The following is a 17,902-nucleotide window of genomic DNA, read 5'->3' as shown; positions in this document are numbered from 1 at the left end:
GGAGAGGCACCTCCACTCACACACAGGGAGAGGCACCTCCACTCACACACAGGGAGAGGCACCTCCACTCACACACAGGGAGAGGCACCTCCACTCACACACAGGGAGAGGGAGAGGCACCTCCACTCACACACAGGGAGAGGGAGAGGCACCTCCACTCACACACAGGGAGAGGCACCTCCACTCACACACAGGGGGAGGCACCTCCACTCACACACAGGGAGAGGCACCTCCACTCACACACAGGGAGAGGCACCTCCACTCACACACGTGGGGGGAGGGAGAGTCGGGGGACCTCCACTCTCTCTCTCACTCTCTCACAGACCGCGGGGAGGGAGGAGGCAAGGCACCTCCGCTCGCCTCTTGCTCGCTCTCTCGCCAGCGCAAGCAGCAGCAGCAGCTGCGACTCGTTCCGGCAGTCCCGCCTCTCGTTCGCCGCCGCCACAAGCATCTGACAACAACGCACGCGACGACTACAACGACAACAACGACATCGTCACAAAGAGGTGGTGGGGGGGGGGGTCGTGCTGCTGCTGCTGTAATGACGACGCCGCTGTGAGCGCGAGTTGTGTGATTCGCTCGAGGAGGAGCGAGCCTTCTTGCGACGCAGAAGACAACTTGCCCCATTGCAGTCTCGTCTCGTCTCTAAACGGGTTGTCGACTTCGCTGAGAAGATCGGGCGGCGGGGGGGAGAGGGGGATTTTGTTTGCGAGTTTTTTTTGTTATTGACCGCGCGTTTCTGTTTTGTGAACATCATCGAGGAGGAGATATGTGAAGACATCTTCTCGGCGCGTGGTTGAAGAGCTAGTTTCATCTTGTCAAGATCATTTTTCGTTCGACTTTCGTCCAGAACTGTTGAACGTACATCCAAGCCTCTCATCCTCAGCACCTGTAGACCGTTTGAAGAGCTGGCAAGATGTGCTGCTGCTGCTGCTGCTGAGAGCTTGACAAGCCACAGCTGTAGGGCTCTACAGACGGCTCGAGAGAAACGAAGACCCCTTGAAGGCATCAACAGCACCGCCATAGTCACGCATGCCAGACGACGAAACGTCAACACAGTTAATTATCCCTAGAATCGCGCTTAACCTCAGTGCCGGAGTAACATACTTCGTCAAAGTTTTCGTCTGCCGTGGTGCAGTGGTGGTACCTGTAGCGTGCATCGCCACGACCACCACCACCATCATCAACATCAACCACCACTGCCATCAACAAGATCATCGGCACCGTGTTGTCCTTCATGAGGATCCGGCAGGGATGCATCGGGCTCGTAGAACAGAGCCTGCGTCGGGGGTGAGGACTCGGATGGTGATGCCACTGCTGATGATGATGATGCTGCTGATGATGCTGCTGCTGATGATGACGGTGACTGTGGCTGCGGTGGGGCAGAGTGGAGGGATGAGCCCAGACGACGTGGAAGACGGACAGGGTGAGTGATCGTACCACGCTCATCACCGTGTGGAGTTTAAAACTCTGTCTCTCTCTCTCCGTGGTCGCGGGGATTTTTCTCCGGGTCCTCCGGTTTTTCCCCCTCCTCCTCCTCCACATTTCAATTCAACGTCACCACGCGTTTTGAGTTATTTGTCCGCTGTTTTCAATGTCCACGTGGTGATGGTGATGATGATAAGTCATTTCGTTGAGCTATCATTTGTGATCGCCAGGTCGCTTCTGAAAGGCCCTTGCATCTGGTGAAATGAACAAAAAATCGTGAAAAGTTTCGTTTTATCGACGAATGTGCCACCACCGCCACCACCATCGCGAGCACAATTTCTGAACTTTGCCATTTGCTCGGAAACTTTGCCCATTTATATTTAGATGTTCTCCGCCTTCTAAGGCCGCGCAGTCTCGCCGAGGAACGGGTTTGAGTTCTGTTGTTTGTGAAACGGGACGATTCATGTCGTGTTTGTCTCTTAATGGGGAGCACAGCTGCTGTATCCGTCAGGCCATCTCAGTCACTCAGCCCATTGGCACCTGCCGGGTCTGTGCCGTCACCTCCTCGTGCCAGCAGCGAGCCTTGCGACACTTCACGCGGCGGCCTCGAAGTGCACCTAGCCTGGCACAAGCGCCGCGGTGACGTCACCGCCACTTGGTGGCGAACAGGCGGTTGTTGTTGTTGATGTTGTTGTTGTGTTTGGGTCCCTTTGTTTAGAGTCTCATTTAAATGTTCATCCCCATACATTCCCCGTACAATCCACACGAACTGTTTCAATATGCGTGGTTGCTGGCTGGCCGGCTGACGGGTCGGCGGTGGTGGTGGCGTTGGCAGTGGTGATAGTGGCGGTGGTGGCGGCGGTGGTGGCGGTGGTGGCGGCGGTGATGGTGGCGGTGGTGGTGGCGGCGGTGGTAGCGGTGGTGGTGGTGGTGGCGGCGGCGGTGGTGGTGGTGTTGGCGGTGGTGGCGGCGGTGGCGGTGGTGGTGGTGATGGTGGCGGTGGTGGCGGTGATAGTGGTGGTGGTGGCGGTGATAGTGGCGGTGGTGGTGGCGGCGGTGGCGGTGTTAGTGGCGGTCGCCCATCCAAGGACTGACCAGGCTCAACTTTCGCTTAGCTTTCCAGATCTCGGCAGCGGACGATGGGGGTTGGGGGGGTGCAGTGGGGGGCTCACCGCATCTCAAGTGTCGCGCGATCCAAGTTCTGGGTGAGAGGCGGTAATTGCCGTGGCAGTCGTGAAGATACACAGCGACTAAAAAAAGGCCACTGTGCCTTACATTGACTCTCTCTGTGTGTGTGTGTGCGTCGCGGAGCCCCGGGCACTTTCCCGACACGATGATGTCTAAACACTTCACGTCTCAAAGATGTTTTGTCAGATACAGGGAGCATTTTATTTTACAGCAATTTTGTCCACCAAAAGAATGGGGTCTCCAGAATCCTCAGCAAAGTTGCCCTTTTTAAAATGTCTCTCTCTCTGTCTGTTTCTCCGTCTGTCTCACTCCCTCTGTCATCCACGGCTCAAGATGTAAAAGGCTTCCGAATCACTCAACTCCTCAAAGCTCTCTCTGATCACCAGGAGAGAGGGAGAGAGAAAAAAACTCCCAAAACTCTTCGTTGGGATAAACGATCGGATGCACGGTTTAGACTTTATAATTACAATGTATTATAATTATACTTCATTTTTAGTATAAATGTATTATAATTATAATATTATATAATCTAATATATTGTAATTACAATATTATAATTGATACGCAACTACTGTACCCGCAATCCAGTGACTGCGTTGAGTGGGGTGAGTGAGTTGAGTGGGGTGAGTGAGGTGAGTGAGTTGAGTGGGTGAGTGAGTTGAGTGGGTGAGTGAGTTGAGTGGGTGAGTGAGTTGAGTGAGTTGAGTGGGGTGAGTGAGTTGAGTGGGTGAGTGAGTTGAGTGGGTGAGTGAGTTGAGTGGGTGAGTGAGTTGAGTGGGTGAGTGAGTTGAGTGGGTGAGTGAGTTGAGTGAGTTGAGTGGGGTGAGTGAGTTGAGTGGGTGAGTGAGTTGAGTGGGTGAGTGAGTTGAGTGGGTGAGTGAGTTGAGTGGGTGAGTGAGTTGAGTGAGTTGAGTGGGTGATTGAGTTGAGTGGGTGAGTGAGTTGTGAGTTGGTGAGTGAGTTGTGAGTTTGTGAGTGAGTTGAGTGGGGTGAGTGGGGTGAGTGGGGTGAGTGAGTTGAGTGGGTGAGTGAGTTGTGAGTGGGTGAGTGAGTTGTGAGTGGGGTGAGTGAGTTGAGTGGGTGAGTGAGTTGAGTGGGTGAGTGAGTTGAGTGGGGTGAGTGAGTGGGGTGAGTGAGTGGGGTGAGTGAGTTGAGTGGGGTGAGTGAGTTGAGTGAGTGAGTTGAGTGGGTGAGTGAGTTGTGAGTGGGTGAGTGAGGCATGGTGGATGAGACAAAGACAGTGAGTCTCCTGCACCTCCGATTAGCAAGGTTGAGCCACGTACGGTGAGAAAGAAGTCTAACCTACATGCAGACCACGTGGGGTGAATGAAATCGAAGCTGCGAAACTGGCGGCGACGGTTAAATCATCTGCAGTGGCCATGAACAAGCTACGAGGAGGACGGCTGCCCGGCCACGGCGAGTGACCGAGTGACAGGGCATGCATCCAGCGCGCCGTGCACGTCTCATCAATCACCCTGACCGCCGAACACCGCGCCGAGATTCTCTCGCGTGCGGTCAGCTGCGACGGACGGCGAAGATCGCGACGTTCCGCCGACGTTCGGCACTTCGGCGGTCATTGGCCCACGACTTTGCGCAAATTCCTTCGCGACGATTAGCGCCGGGATGACCCGCGCACTCCGCTCGCGCGTACGTTCCACGCGCGCGCGCTTGGAACTTCGTGATGGGGGGGGAGTCCACGTAACATGGGGGTCCACGTAACACGCGCTTTCAGACAAACACAACGACGCCTCGCTGCCTATCTCGTCAAGGAGCTCGAAGCCAAGCGACACTCTGCTCATCTTCGCAGCCGCAGCGGCAGCGGCTTTTGGCTAAACCGTTGAATAAAAGACGGCGGCCGCCGCATCATCGCGCGGAACTTTCAGATGCTATAGACACTATACTATACACTACTTTACACTACACTATACACTACACTACTTTACACTACACCACTATAAACTACACTATACACCACTACTATACACTACAATACACTACACTACTTTACACTATACACTACACTACTATACACTACACTATACGACTACACACTACACTATACACTACACTATACACTACACTATAAACTACACTACTTTACACTACACTACTATACACTACACTACTTTACACTACACTACTATACACTACACCACTATAAACTACACTATACACCACTACTATACACTACACTACAATACACTACACTACTTTACACTATACACTACACTACTATACACTACACTATACGACTACACACTACACTATACACTACACTATAAACTACACTACTTTACACTACACTACTATACACTACACTACTTTACACTACACTACTATACACTACACTACTATACACTACACTATAAACTACACTACTATACACTACACTATACACTACACTATACACTACACTTTACACTACACTTTTGGTTCACCATCGGACAACGGCGTTCACCACATCGCCGCGCGCTTTGAGAAGCGCTGCTTCTGCGCCGTCTGGAACGCTCTTTAATCCCATATTTGGAAGCCACTGGGAGCTGTGATGCACTTCTAAATCATCATCATCTACATTGACAAACTCATTTCTTTATAACTGAGTTATTTGTGTTTAGTTTGTTGTCCTTTTCCCGCACCTCCGATTAGCGCGGTTGGCTACGTACGGTGCGAAAGAAATTCAACACACACAGACACGCACTACGTTGTGGGCTCGTTCATTAGCCGCGTGACGAGAGAGGGAACTCCGCTCTCACTTTCTCCTCCCTCTCTCTTTTTTTTACGATCAGTGGAAACAAGAAGATGCTCGGTGTAGTCGGCACTTTGCTTCGTTCATCATTTTTTTTCATCTCTCCCCTCTCTCTCCTCCCTATCTCTCTCCTTTTTCCTCCCCCTTTCTCTCCCCCTGTCCCCTCTCCCCCTGTCCCCTCTCCCTCTCCTCCCTCTCCTCCCTTCAAGTCGTCACTTCTCGCATTATCCGCATTTTTCGCGTAGCCTTCGGATTTAGGCGGCGCGAGACGAAATGCTTCGCTTTAGCGCGTCGCAAATTTCACCCCCACCACCAGCACCCCCACCACCAGCACCCACCCCTCCACCACCAGCACCCACCCCTCCACCACCAGCACCCACCCCTCCACCAGACATAAAAAACTCGCGGCAGGCATCAAAGACGAGCGGCGACCCTCGCTCTCCGCTCACCCCACGGGCGTTTTCTTACCCGCCCCTAACGTGGCCGTGGACGTCTGCGTCAAACACAAAGAGCTTCCTAGCTCATAGGATTTCCTCCGGAGGGAGGGAATTCCGAAGAGGAGCCGTGCGAGGGAAGAGGCGTAAATGGACGTGTTGTGACCTGCAGTGTGGTGAGAGAGGGGGTGAGTCGCTGAGTGGGTGAGTGGCTGAGTGGTGGAGTGAGTGAGAGGTGAGTGGGTGAGTGGGTGATAGGTGGGTGGGTGAGTGGGTGAGAGGTGAGAGGTGAGTGGGTGAGTGGGTGAGAGGGTGAGAGGTGAGTGAGTCGGTGAGTGAATGTTGTGACCTGCAGTGTGGTGAGAGTGGGTGAGTGAGAGGTGAGTGAGTAGGTGAGTGGGTGTTGTGACCTGCAGTGTGGTGAGAGAGTGGGTGAGTGGGTGAGTGAGAGGTGAGTGAGTGGGTGAGTGTGTCGGTGAGTGGGTTTTGTGACCTGCAGTGTGGTGAGAGAGTGGGTCAGTGGGTGAGTGAGAGGTGAGTGAGTCGGTGAGTGAATGTTGTGGCACTGCAGTGTGGTGAGAGAGTGGGTGAGTGAGAGGTGAGTGAGTAGGTGAGTGGGTGTTGTGACCTGCAGTGTGGTGAGAGAGTGGGTGAGTGGGTGAGTGAGAGGTGAGTGAGTGGGTGTGTCGGTGAGTGGGTTTTGTGACCTGCAGTGTGGTGAGAGAGTGGGTCAGTGGGTGAGTGAGAGGTGAGTGAGTCGGTGAGTGAATGTTGTGGCACTGCAGTGTGGTGAGAGGGTGGGTGAGTGAGAGGTGAGTGAGTAGGTGAGTGGGTGTTGTGACTTGCAGTGTGGTAGCCGAGTATGTGGGTGAGTGGGTGAGTGAGAGGTGAGTGAGTCGGTGAGTGGGTGTTGTGACCTGCAGTGTGGTAGCCGAGTATGTGGGTGAGTGGGTGAGAGTGGTGAGCGGCGGTGCAGCGGTTAACGCAACGCGTTGCGAACCCGGCGACCCGAGTTCGATTCCCGCCCACGGCCAACACCGGTGACGATTATCTCAACCGGTCGTGGGTCTCCCCTAGGTCGACTCAGCCTAAAACGAGTACCTTGTGCGGTGTGCAGTAAACATTGCCACTGGGGAGACAAAGGCGTTCGGACGTGGTGCTGGCCACCCACCCCTTCGCATACCGTGCCGGCCTTCATAGGCGCTGCTACTCGCGAACAGCGCTTGCCCCAACAGTCTGCAAGAGGCTACACACACGCACGCACGCGCACACACACACACGTGCTCACTCACGGCGCTCACAGTCTCGCCACTTGAGACCTGATTCCTATCTTCAAGTGGGAGCCAGGAATTCAAACCCCCCCCAAAGATCTCACGGAGGTTCGAACCGGCCGACAACGACGACTGCCCATGCTCGGATGTTCCGACGCGAGTTAAACACGTAGTAGGAGGATTTCGCGGCCAATATCATCCATGATAGACATTTTTTTGTTGGGTTAGATCGCGTAAATATATAAGTGTGTCGTTAAAACCCGCCACCACCCGACACAGCCAACTCGTGAGGGGTTTGTCACGTGAACAGAACGTGGCCAATTCGTCACTCGTACAGCACTAGTGTATAGTGTAGTGTATAGTAGTGTATAGTAGTGTATAGTGTAGTGTAAAATGTATTATACTAGTACAGCAGTAGTGTATAGTGTAGTGTATAGTGTAGTGGTGTATAGTGTAGTGTATAGTGTAGTGTATAGGGTAGTGTATAGTGTAGTGTATAGTGTAGTATACGAGTACAGCAGTAGTGTATAGTGTAGTGTATAATGTAGTATACTAGTACAGCAGTAGTGTATAGTGTAGTGTATAGTGTAGTGTACTAGTACAGCACTAGTGTATAGTGTAGTTTATAATGTAGTATACTAGTACAGCACTAGTGTGTAGTGGAGTGTATAGTGTAGTGTATAATGTAGTATACTAGTACAGCACTAGTGTATAATAGTGTAGTGTATAGTAGTGTAGTGTATAGTAGTGTAGTGTATAGTAGTGTAGTGTATAGTGTAGTATACTAGCACAGCACTAATCGGTTGTGTGTTGGAGAGCCAAACCACAACTTTGAGTACGACGTCGTTTAGATTGTTCATCAAAGCAGCTCCGTAGCGTATGGGGGGTGAGAGCGAGGGGGGGGGTGAGAGCGAGGGGGGGGGGGTGAGAAGGGGGGGGGGAATCAGAACCAGAAGTTTATTTCCCACAGATAAACATCGTGTTATATTTTGATAATGGCAAAATAAATAACATCCTCTCATCATAGATGCGGCATTGTCTTTGAGACTGACTGATTCACCAGCAGTGTCAGGCCAGAGAACGACACCAAAAAGCCGCACGTGTCCGGAGCATTTGTAGCTCTGCGTGAGCAGCTACAGCATGGGACAACTTTTTTGTCAGCATCAAAATGCGGCAATACAACAGGAGTTGTGTTAAGATGTCCAAACGCCAAATAAACACCCTTTGCTCGGAATCAAGTTCGCATTAACCACCACACAGTACTTGGTGGTGCACGTGCAAACACACATGCTGTGATAATGATTTGATGCGTTGCCTTTGAAACTGATTGGCCTACACCAGAGAAAGTAGACTTCTTCATGGCCTAGTCTCGCCGTCAGTGTCAGGCCAGAGAACGACGCCAAAAAGACGAACAGCACCATGGCAATGTACGTGTCGAAACATTTCTAATATACAGGCCGCTGTCCCCGTGATTAATTTGTGTTGTCGATGATGTACCTTCTAAAAGATAAATCTGTCCGTGTCTCGCACCCCCAGAAAGGGCATCAGGGAGGGTGCTAAATTCACCCCATGGTTCAGAACCACCGTGCTATAAAGGCTCTCCCCTCCCTGCTAAGTTATACAAATGGTAAGCAGATAATTCGCCAAATCCTCACCGCGATCTGTTCCACCACCGCCAATAACAACCGCCACTCACCAATAAGTGACGGTGAGGTCAGCACAGCGCCCGTGCCAGGCCAGGTGCACTTGGAGGCTATCACGTGAAGAGTCGAATGCTCAAATGCTGGCGGGAGGTCACGGGACAGACCCAGCAGGTGCCATGGGTTGGCTGACTGAGATGGCTGGCAGATGCACCACCTGTACCCCCTACTGTGTATTTTATCCGCCCTGGCGCTCCGCTCGTTGTTGTGAGCGTCGCCTCCTCTGCCCCCCGTTGTTGGTGGAAAGGCGACTGCCTCCAACTGCCCAGTAGCAGCGTCCTTCACGCACGCAGGCTACTTGGGAGTGCGTAATGTTAACAGCATTGGTAGAACACGAGCGAAAATCATCTTGCATCGGTTTCGACCTGACAGTGGATGAACTGCCCGAGTGTTTAGAGGCCAGGGTCCTCTTATCCGCAAGATATGGGTCATAGTGCAACACAATCCCCTCTAATACACAACACAAATTCATAGCTGTCAACCCATAGGGTTTTACCGCATACAGTATTCTTGTGCAGGAAAATTGATCATGAGGACGCTGTCTTTCAGACAGCTCTGTTCTTCAACTGAGGACGGCTGCTTGCGTTGTGGCCGAAACGTCGTTGAGAATTATTATGGAAATTTTTTATTATTTTATTATTTACCTTCTTCGTGACTTTACCGAAAGAACCAAGAATAAGAACGGGGAAATTGAGTTTTGAGGTCCATACGGCATTACAGCCGTTTCATTGCGGGCAAAAAACATTTTTGTTGTCTGTGTTTCTCCCTTGTGATGGGACTTTGCAGGATAAACTTTGAGATTATAAGGGGGCACGGAGGGTCTGACTCGGTCTGTAGTAAGGTCGAGGCACTGATAAGGGGTTTACAGCTATGCGAAATAAGCATCGCTTATTTATTTATTTCCCTCGTCTATCTGGTGCTCGCACTGCGTGAAGGTCACGCATTAAATCATTCGCTAAATAACTCATCTGCCACGCCATCGTCGATGATTTCAGTGCTAAACTTAACTTTTTTTATTGTACCAGGGAAGGTCCAACTTTTTTTGTCAGAAGCATCTCCGACCATCACAAATCATAGCCCAATCGAGTGGCTCGTGACCGTCACCACCACCACCACGTGTGGAAACTGTTATGGGGCCGTCCATAAATGACGTCACGCGGTTTTGGACTATTTTTGTCCCCCCCCCCCTCGTCACACGGCGTCATAAAAAGTCAGACCCCCCCTCAAATATGACGTCATAAAACCATATTTCCATTTTGAAAATAAAACATGCTTCAAATGGCTTTAAACTCTTGTCATTGTAGTGCGTATTTAATGTGGCGCTGCACTCTGATGTTGTAGGAGTGTTGTTATAACAATTAGCGTTGTTATAACAATTCTATATTTATTTAAAGGTGCGCATTTAGATGTGACGTCACATTTCACAAACCCCCTCTCTCTCGTCACACATCGTCACAAATGTCTGACCCCCCCCTAGGTGCGTGAGGTCATTTATGGACAGCCAAAATATTTCTAGATTTGAAGCTTTCGTGACTGCAAGGATTCATATTTTTAGGTTTTTTCGGTAAAGTCACGTAGGTAAAAAATTAAAATTAATAAAAAAAAACTTTTTTAAAAATCACGACGTTTCGGAGGCAACACAAGCTTCCGTCTTCAGGTGGAACCGTCACAGCACGATAGCTGTATCAAGTTTTTTTTTTATATTTTATTTTACTTTTATTAATTTCAATTTTTTACCTACGTGACTTTACCGAAAAAAACCTAAGAATACAGCCAAAATATTCTAAAACACGCGCGTTGTTGTTGTTGATTTCTAAAGACCGGGAGGAGAAAGCAAAGTCAACAAACCCGACGATGCTGTCACCTGCCCTCGTCTCTGACGATCATAACACGTTGCTTGTTGGCCTCATCCCATCAGCCCAGAGGTCGCAAACGGGTTTTGATTCCTTACCCGTACCCGGCCGCACCAGGGTCGCAAATGGGTAGCCGTTCCCTACCCGTACCCTACCCGAAATGAGTGACAAACGGTTACTCACCAGTGACTCACGGCCTACCCGTACCCGGCCGCACCAGGGTCGCAAACGGCTACCCGTACCCGTATCCGGCCGGGTACGGGTAGCCGGGTATCGGGTACCCGGTTGCGACCTCTGCATCAGCTGCAGGGCTCGCGGTGATGTGTAGAATCACTGCGCCGCGCATGTTGCAGCCACCCCCACGTGGTGGTGACGGGGGGGGGGATCTGCTGCGGTGCTTGGGCCCAACGTTGACCCAAAACGTTCAGCGTTCACTGGGGAGGGGAGGGGTTGGGTATGGGGGGGTGGGGCTATACAAAAAACATGTGCAAATGAGCAACAATTATAAAGCGATCGTGCGTACGGTACGGGGGGGGCGTTGTGAGCCTTGGTCGTTATCAGCGGTTAACATTCTCTAGTTTTAGAGTTTAATGTTTTGTTTACAGTGGAGTTTTTTTTCTTCCATTTCACATTGACCGTACCCCTGGGCCCTTGGTCTGGCTCTATGAGCCTCTTGAATTAACACTGAACCCTGTGGGAGCCTTGGTCTGGCTCTATGAGCCTCTTGAATTAACACTGAACCCTGTGGGAGCCTTAGTCTGGCTCTATGAGCTTCTTGAATTAACACTGAACCCTAGGGGAGCCTTAGTCTGGCTCTATGAGCATCTTCAATTAACACTGAACCCTGTGGGAGCCTTAGTCTGGCTCTATGAGCATCTTGAATTAACACTGAACCCTGTGGGAGCCTTAGTCTGGCTCTATGCGCCTCTTGAATTAACACTGAACCCTGTGGGAGCCTTAGTCTGGCTCTATGCGCCTCTAGAATTAACACTGAACCCTGTGGGGGCCTTGGTCTGGCTCTATGAGCCTCTTGAATTAACACTGAACCCTGTGGGGGCCTTAGTCTGGCTCTATGCGCCTCTTGAATTAACACTGAACCCTGTGGGGGCCTTAGTCTGGCTCTATGCGCATCTTGAATTAACACTGAACCCTGTGGGGGCCTTGGTCTGGCTCTATGCGCCTCTTGAATTAACACTGAAACCTGTGGGGGCCTTAGTCTGGCTCTATGAGCCTCTTGAATTAACACTGAACCCTGTGGGGGCCTTGGTCTGGCTCTATGAGCATCTTGAATTAACACTGAACCCTGTGGGAGCCTTAGTCTGGCTCTATGAGCCTCTTGAATTAACACTGAACCCTGTGGGAGCCTTAGTCTGGCTCTATGCGCCTCTAGAATTAACACTGAACCCTGTGGGTGCCTTGGTCTGGCTCTATGAGCCTCTTGAATTAACACTGAACCCTGTGGGAGCCTTAGTCTGGCTCTATGAGCATCTTGAATTAACACTGAACCCTGTGGGAGCCTTAGTCTGGCTCTATGAGCTTCTTGAATTAACACACACATACAAAGACACATACATACACACATACATACACACACACATACGGGAACGAGGCTGTGAAAAGAAGTCAAGGGCCGCGTTTGGCCCGCGGCGTTTCGTCGATTCCACCGTGGCCCCTGACGAGAGACGTCAAGAGGGCGGCAGACGGAGAGAGCCAGGGAGAGAGAGAGCCAGGGAGAGAGAGAGAGCCAGGGAGAGAGAGAGAGTGGGAGAGAGAGCCAGGGAGAGTGGGAGAGAGAGGCAGAGCCAGAGAGAGAGCCAGGGAGAGAGAGCCAGAGAGAGAAAAAAGAAAAAAAAGAGCGAGAGGGAGAACGAGAGGGGGTAGAGAGAGATGGGGGGCAGAGACGGGGGGGGGGGGGGGGTACATAAAGCAAAGATAAAAAAAACTAAATGATGAACGAAGCAAAGTGCCGACTACACCGATCATCTTCTTGTTTCCTCTGATCGTAAAAAAAGAGAGAGAGAGACGGAGAGAGTGTGAGTGAGAGTGCGAGTGAGAGAGCGAGTGAGAGTGTGAGTGAGAGAGTGAGAGAGTGAGTGAGAGTGTGAGAGTGAGTGAGAGTGCGTGAGAGAGTGTGAGAGAGTGAGTGAGAGTGTGGGAGAGAGTGTGAGTGAGAGTGAGAGAGTGAGAGTGTGAGAGTGAGAGTGAGTGAGAGTGCGTGAGAGAGTGTGAGTGAGAGTGTGGGAGAGAGTGTGAGTGAGAGAGTGAGAGAGTGCGAGTGAGAGTGTGAGAGTGAGAGTGTGAGAGTGAGTGAGAGAGTGAGTGAGAGTGAGTGCGGGATAGAGTGAGAGAGTGCGAGTGAGAGTGTGAGAGTGAGTGAGAGAGTGAGTGAGAGTGAGTGCGGGATAGAGTGTGAGTGAGAGAGAGTGTGAGTGAGAGTGCGGGAGAGAGAGTGAGATAGAGAGTGCGAGTGAGAGAGAGAGCCAGACTGATGGCATCCCCCGATAAGAGGCTTTGAGCAGCTGGACGTGAATGTCACCCCCCCTTCCCCGCCGGGGGGCACCCGGAGTAGGGAATGTGTCGGCTGGTTCTACAGGTTTTCGTTTTTTTGTTTTTACACCACTGGCCCGAGCCGAGTGGACAGAAAAAAAAATCCAAATACGAGAGGAGCCAACGCGTCTCTCTGGCTGCGAACGAGTACCGTTGAACAAGAACCGTTGCCCGAAACGTTATTTTTGAAAAAATGGAGGCGCGGAGGCAACGACTTCCAATTTCGCATTCGGGTGGATCGAGGCCACACAACAGCGCAAGCGGAGTCGTGTGGAGTTCCCCACCGATCTGGCTGTCTGCCTGATGAAGCCGGTTGTAATTACTGGCGAAATGTCGGACTCGGATTGTAAATGTTGTGGCTTGGCTCGCCAACACACCGGTGTGCTGTACTAGTATACTACACTATACACTACACTATACACTAGTGCTGTACTAGTATACTACACTATACACTAGTGCTGTACTAGTATACTACACTATACACTAGTGCTGTACTAGTATACTACACTATACACTACTATACACTACACTATACACTACACTATACACTAGTGCTGTACTAGTATACTACACTATACACTACACTACACACTACACTATACACTACAATATACATGAGTGCTGTACTAGTATACTACACCATACACTACACTATACACTAGTGCTGTACTAGTATACTACACTATACACTACACTACTATACACTACACTATACACTAGTGCTATACTAGTATGCTACACTATACACTACACTACTATACACTACACTACACACTAGTGCTGTACTAGTGACGAATTGGCACGTTCTGTTTACGTGACAAACCTTGCTAGCTGGCTGTGTCGGGTGGTGGCGGCTTTAACGACACATTTACATTATGGATGTATCATCATCATCGTCGTCGTCGTCATCATCGTCGCTGCCGTGATGATGTCTTCTTCTTGGTATGTGTAGATGGGGGCATTGCGTTGTCCGTGGCCTCTGTTCTGGATGACCCCACACAGTCGCGAGCTTCCGCTGCAGAGTTGTGAAGATTCCATTTGTGCATCAACTATCCGCATCTGGTATCACTAAACACAATCACTATCACTACCCTTACTCCTATCATTACCCCAACCCCTATCACTACCCTTACCCCTATCACTATCACTAACCACAATCACTACCCCTCAACCAATCACTACCCCTCAACCAATCACTACCCCTATCACTACCCCAACCCCTATCACTACCCCTATCACTACCCCTATCACTACCCCTATCACTACCCAAACCCCTATCACTACCCCAACCCCTATCACTACCCCAACCCCTATCACTACCCCAATCACTACCCCTATCACTACCCCAACCCCTATTACTACCCCTACCCCTATCACTACCCCAACCCCTATCACTACCCCAACCCCTAGCATTACCCCTATCACTACCCCAACCCCTACCACTACCCCTATCACTACCCCTACCCCTATCACTACCCCAACCCCTATCACTACCCCAACCCCTAGCATTACCCCTATCACTACCCCAAGCCCTACCACTACCCCTACCCCTATCACTACCCCAACCCCTATCACTACCCCTACCCCTATCACTACCCCTAGCATTACCCTTACCCACCGGTTCCTTCCCCTCCACGTTTAGAATCAACAGCAGCGCGCGTTTACAGCATTTGGCTACTGCTCTACATTCCAACACGACGACGACGATGACGACGACGACGATGATGATGACGATGGCGACGACGATGATGACGACGATGATGACGATGATAATGACGATGACGACGACGACGATGACGATAATGAGTCGACTTCGTCGGGATATCATTTGCGACGTCTCTCGCCGCCGGCATCTCCTCCTCGTAGCCGTCGCCGCGTGCTCCGCAGCCCTTCCCGTTGAGTCTGCGTGAGAAAACACAAATTGACCGAGCCCGCTCGTCGTCAACGCCTGCGCGTGTGGTGGCAGAACGAATGTTAACTACCTCGCCTGGTGTACAGGAGGTCGTCGGTTCGATCCCAAACCCTGACGCCTGCTGCTGTATATTTGGAGTTTGCGTGTCTTTCTCTCACCATCACCACGGTGGCCAGGGAAATGTTAACTACCTCGCCTGGTATGCAGGAGATCGTGGGTTCGATCCCAAACCCTGACGCCTGCTGCTGTATATTTGGACTTTGTGTGTCTCTCTTTCCCCATGCGTGGGTTTCTCTCCGTGTCCTGCTCCGTTTTCACGTTTCGATCAACGTCACCACGTGTTTACAAGTGTTCGGCCGCTGTACTTTTCCACGTGATGGTGACCGGCCACTTCGTCGGTCTATCATTCGTGATGGCCAGGTCGCTTCTGAAAGAGAGCTACATATCTCAGTGCGCCTTCTTACCTGTGGTAAAAATAAAAACATGGTTTAGTTTAAATAGCTTCGTTTGGTTCGGGACAGCAGACACTCGGCACCCACGTTCTCTCGGATGGCGTGGCACCGGCGAGTTTTCCTTGCCAGCAGCGAATAGTTTAAAAATTGCGGCGATAATGGATGTACACAGAGAGAGAGAGAGGGAGGAGAGAGAGGGGGGGAAGAGGCCGTTTGTTCTGTGGCAGATGACGGGGAGCTCTGCATGCTGATATGAGCTACCCGTCGGAGGCCGTCGGACTGCGAGAAGGGCTGCGTGCAGAACGAGCGAGAGAGTGAGCGAGAGAGTGACCGAGAGAGTGACAGAGAGAGTGACAGAGAGAGTGAGCGAGAGGTGGGGGTTTAACATAAAGCAAAGTTTTAAAAAAAATATACGAAATGATGAACGAAGCAAAGTGCCGACTACACCGAGCATCTTCTTGTTTCCACTGACCGTAAAAAAAGAGAGGGCAGGAGGAAGATGAAGAGAGAAGAGAGAAAGGAGGAGAGGGTAGAGGGTGGAGAGGAGGGGAGAGAGAATGTTTGGGCAAGAGACATGGGGGGAGGGAGGAGAGAGAGGGAAAGGAGAGATGGGAGAGGTGGGAGTGAGAGGAGATGGAGCGGATTGAGAGAGAGAGACTGAAAAAATAGAGAGGGAGTAGGGAGAGAGGGGGTAGAGACTTTGACTTTTAAACAACTTTTATTGCCGCCAGCAGCAATAGCACTGGAGGCGATTTCGATATGAAACACACAAAGTCACCAGTAAACAAATGAAAATAAACGCTACAAATCCACGCGCTGTGGCGCTCAAAGCACCGCGCACAACACGAAAGAAAAGCCACGTGGTGGTGGTGGTTGTGGTGGTCATCGCGCACGCCACGGTGACGAGCGAGCGCTTCAGAAGGTGAACACCACGAGGGTGCCGTCCACGCTGGTACAGAGGGCTTGTCCGGCTTCCCAGCATTCGAAGAAGACGTGCACATCACCGACATGTGTGTGGTACGCGTGCGAGGGGGGGAGGGGGTAGAGAGCGAAATCTTTTGTGAAATCTTTCATTTAAAAAGGGGGGAGGTTTACATAAAAAAAACAAAAAACGAAATGATGAACGAAGCAAAGTGCCGACTACACCGAGCATCTTCTTGTTTCCTTTGATCGTAAAAAAGAGAGGGATGGAGAAGCAGAGACAGAGATGAAGAGAGGATGGAGGAGAGAATGAATGTCATTAACTTTGACGAGTTGACTAATTATATACCTCCACGAAGATGGAGTGAAACGATGGCTTGCTGCACCGCCCTCTCCACCGGTCACCCTCCGGCCCCTTGGCCAGGAGTGGAAATTCCACATTCCTGTGGCGGGGGGGCCAGGTCCATCCACAGTGAAGCTAAATTTCCACGAGCAATTCTTGTCGCATGAGACTCAGGAAGAGCGATTGAGCCGGGCTGGTGGCACGTGTCACTGAACGCGAAGGTTGATGGATCACGTAGAGAATTGCCAGCACGCTCACTGAGGTTAAGAACCAGGCTACAGTCTACATTATAGACTGCCAGTATGCTCACTGAGGTTAAGAACCAGGCTACAGTCTACATTATAGACTGCCAGTACGCTCACCCAGCTTAATAACCAGGCTACAGTCTACATTATAGACTGCCAGTACGCTCACTGAGGTTAATAACCAGGCTACAGTCTACATTATAGACTGCCTGTACGCTCACTGAGGTTAAGAACCAGGCTACAGTCTACATTATAGACTGCCAGTACACTCACCCAGCTTAATAACCAGGCTACAGTCTACATTATAGACTGTCAGTACACTCACTCTGATTAAGAACCAGGCTACAGTCTACATTATAGACTGCCAGTACGCTCACCGAGGTTAAAAACCAGGCTACAGTCTACATTATAGACTGTCAGTACGCTCACCCAGCTTAATAACCAGGCTACAGTCTACATTATAGACTTCCAGTACACTCACTCTGATTAAGAACCCGGCTACAGTCTACATTATAGACTGCCAGTACGCTCGCCGAGGTTAAGAACCAGTCTACAGTCTACATTAAAGACTGCCAGTACACTCACCAATGTTAAGAACCAGGCTACAGTCTACATTATAGACTGCCAGTACGCTCACCGAGGTTAAAAACCAGGCTACAGTCTACATTATAGACTGTCAGTACGCTCACCCAGCTTAATAACCAGGCTACAGTCTACATTATAGACTTCCAGTACACTCACTCTGATTAAGAACCAGGCTACAGTCTACATTATAGACTGCCAGTACACTCACCGAGGTTAAGAACCAGGCTGCAGTCTACATTATAGACTGCCAGTACGCTCACCGAGGTTGAGAACCAGG

At 50.8% G+C, this 17,902-nt stretch overlaps 1 protein-coding gene across 1 annotated transcript in view; it reads left to right on the top strand.

Annotated features, from left to right (window-relative positions):
- The first annotated feature begins 210 nt into the window (after nucleotides 1-210).
- The window catches only part of LOC133360298 (kielin/chordin-like protein), a 112,452-nt gene continuing 94,760 nt past the window's right edge, over nucleotides 211-17,902 (top strand). Inside the window, exon 1 of the mRNA XM_061578941.1 lies at nucleotides 211-1,426. Within this exon, the coding sequence (XP_061434925.1) occupies nucleotides 1,033-1,426 (394 nt within the window). The 5' untranslated portion in view covers nucleotides 211-1,032. The remainder of the gene's footprint in view (nucleotides 1,427-17,902) is intronic.

This window comes from Lethenteron reissneri, chromosome 68 (assembly GCF_015708825.2).
Source record: "Lethenteron reissneri isolate LAM-NWPU_2019-01 chromosome 68, ASM1570882v1, whole genome shotgun sequence".
Lineage (NCBI taxonomy): Eukaryota > Metazoa > Chordata > Hyperoartia > Petromyzontiformes > Petromyzontidae > Lethenteron > Lethenteron reissneri.
The sequence above is the reverse complement of the archived record's forward strand: the minus strand, read 5'-3'. Positions and strand labels throughout refer to the sequence as shown.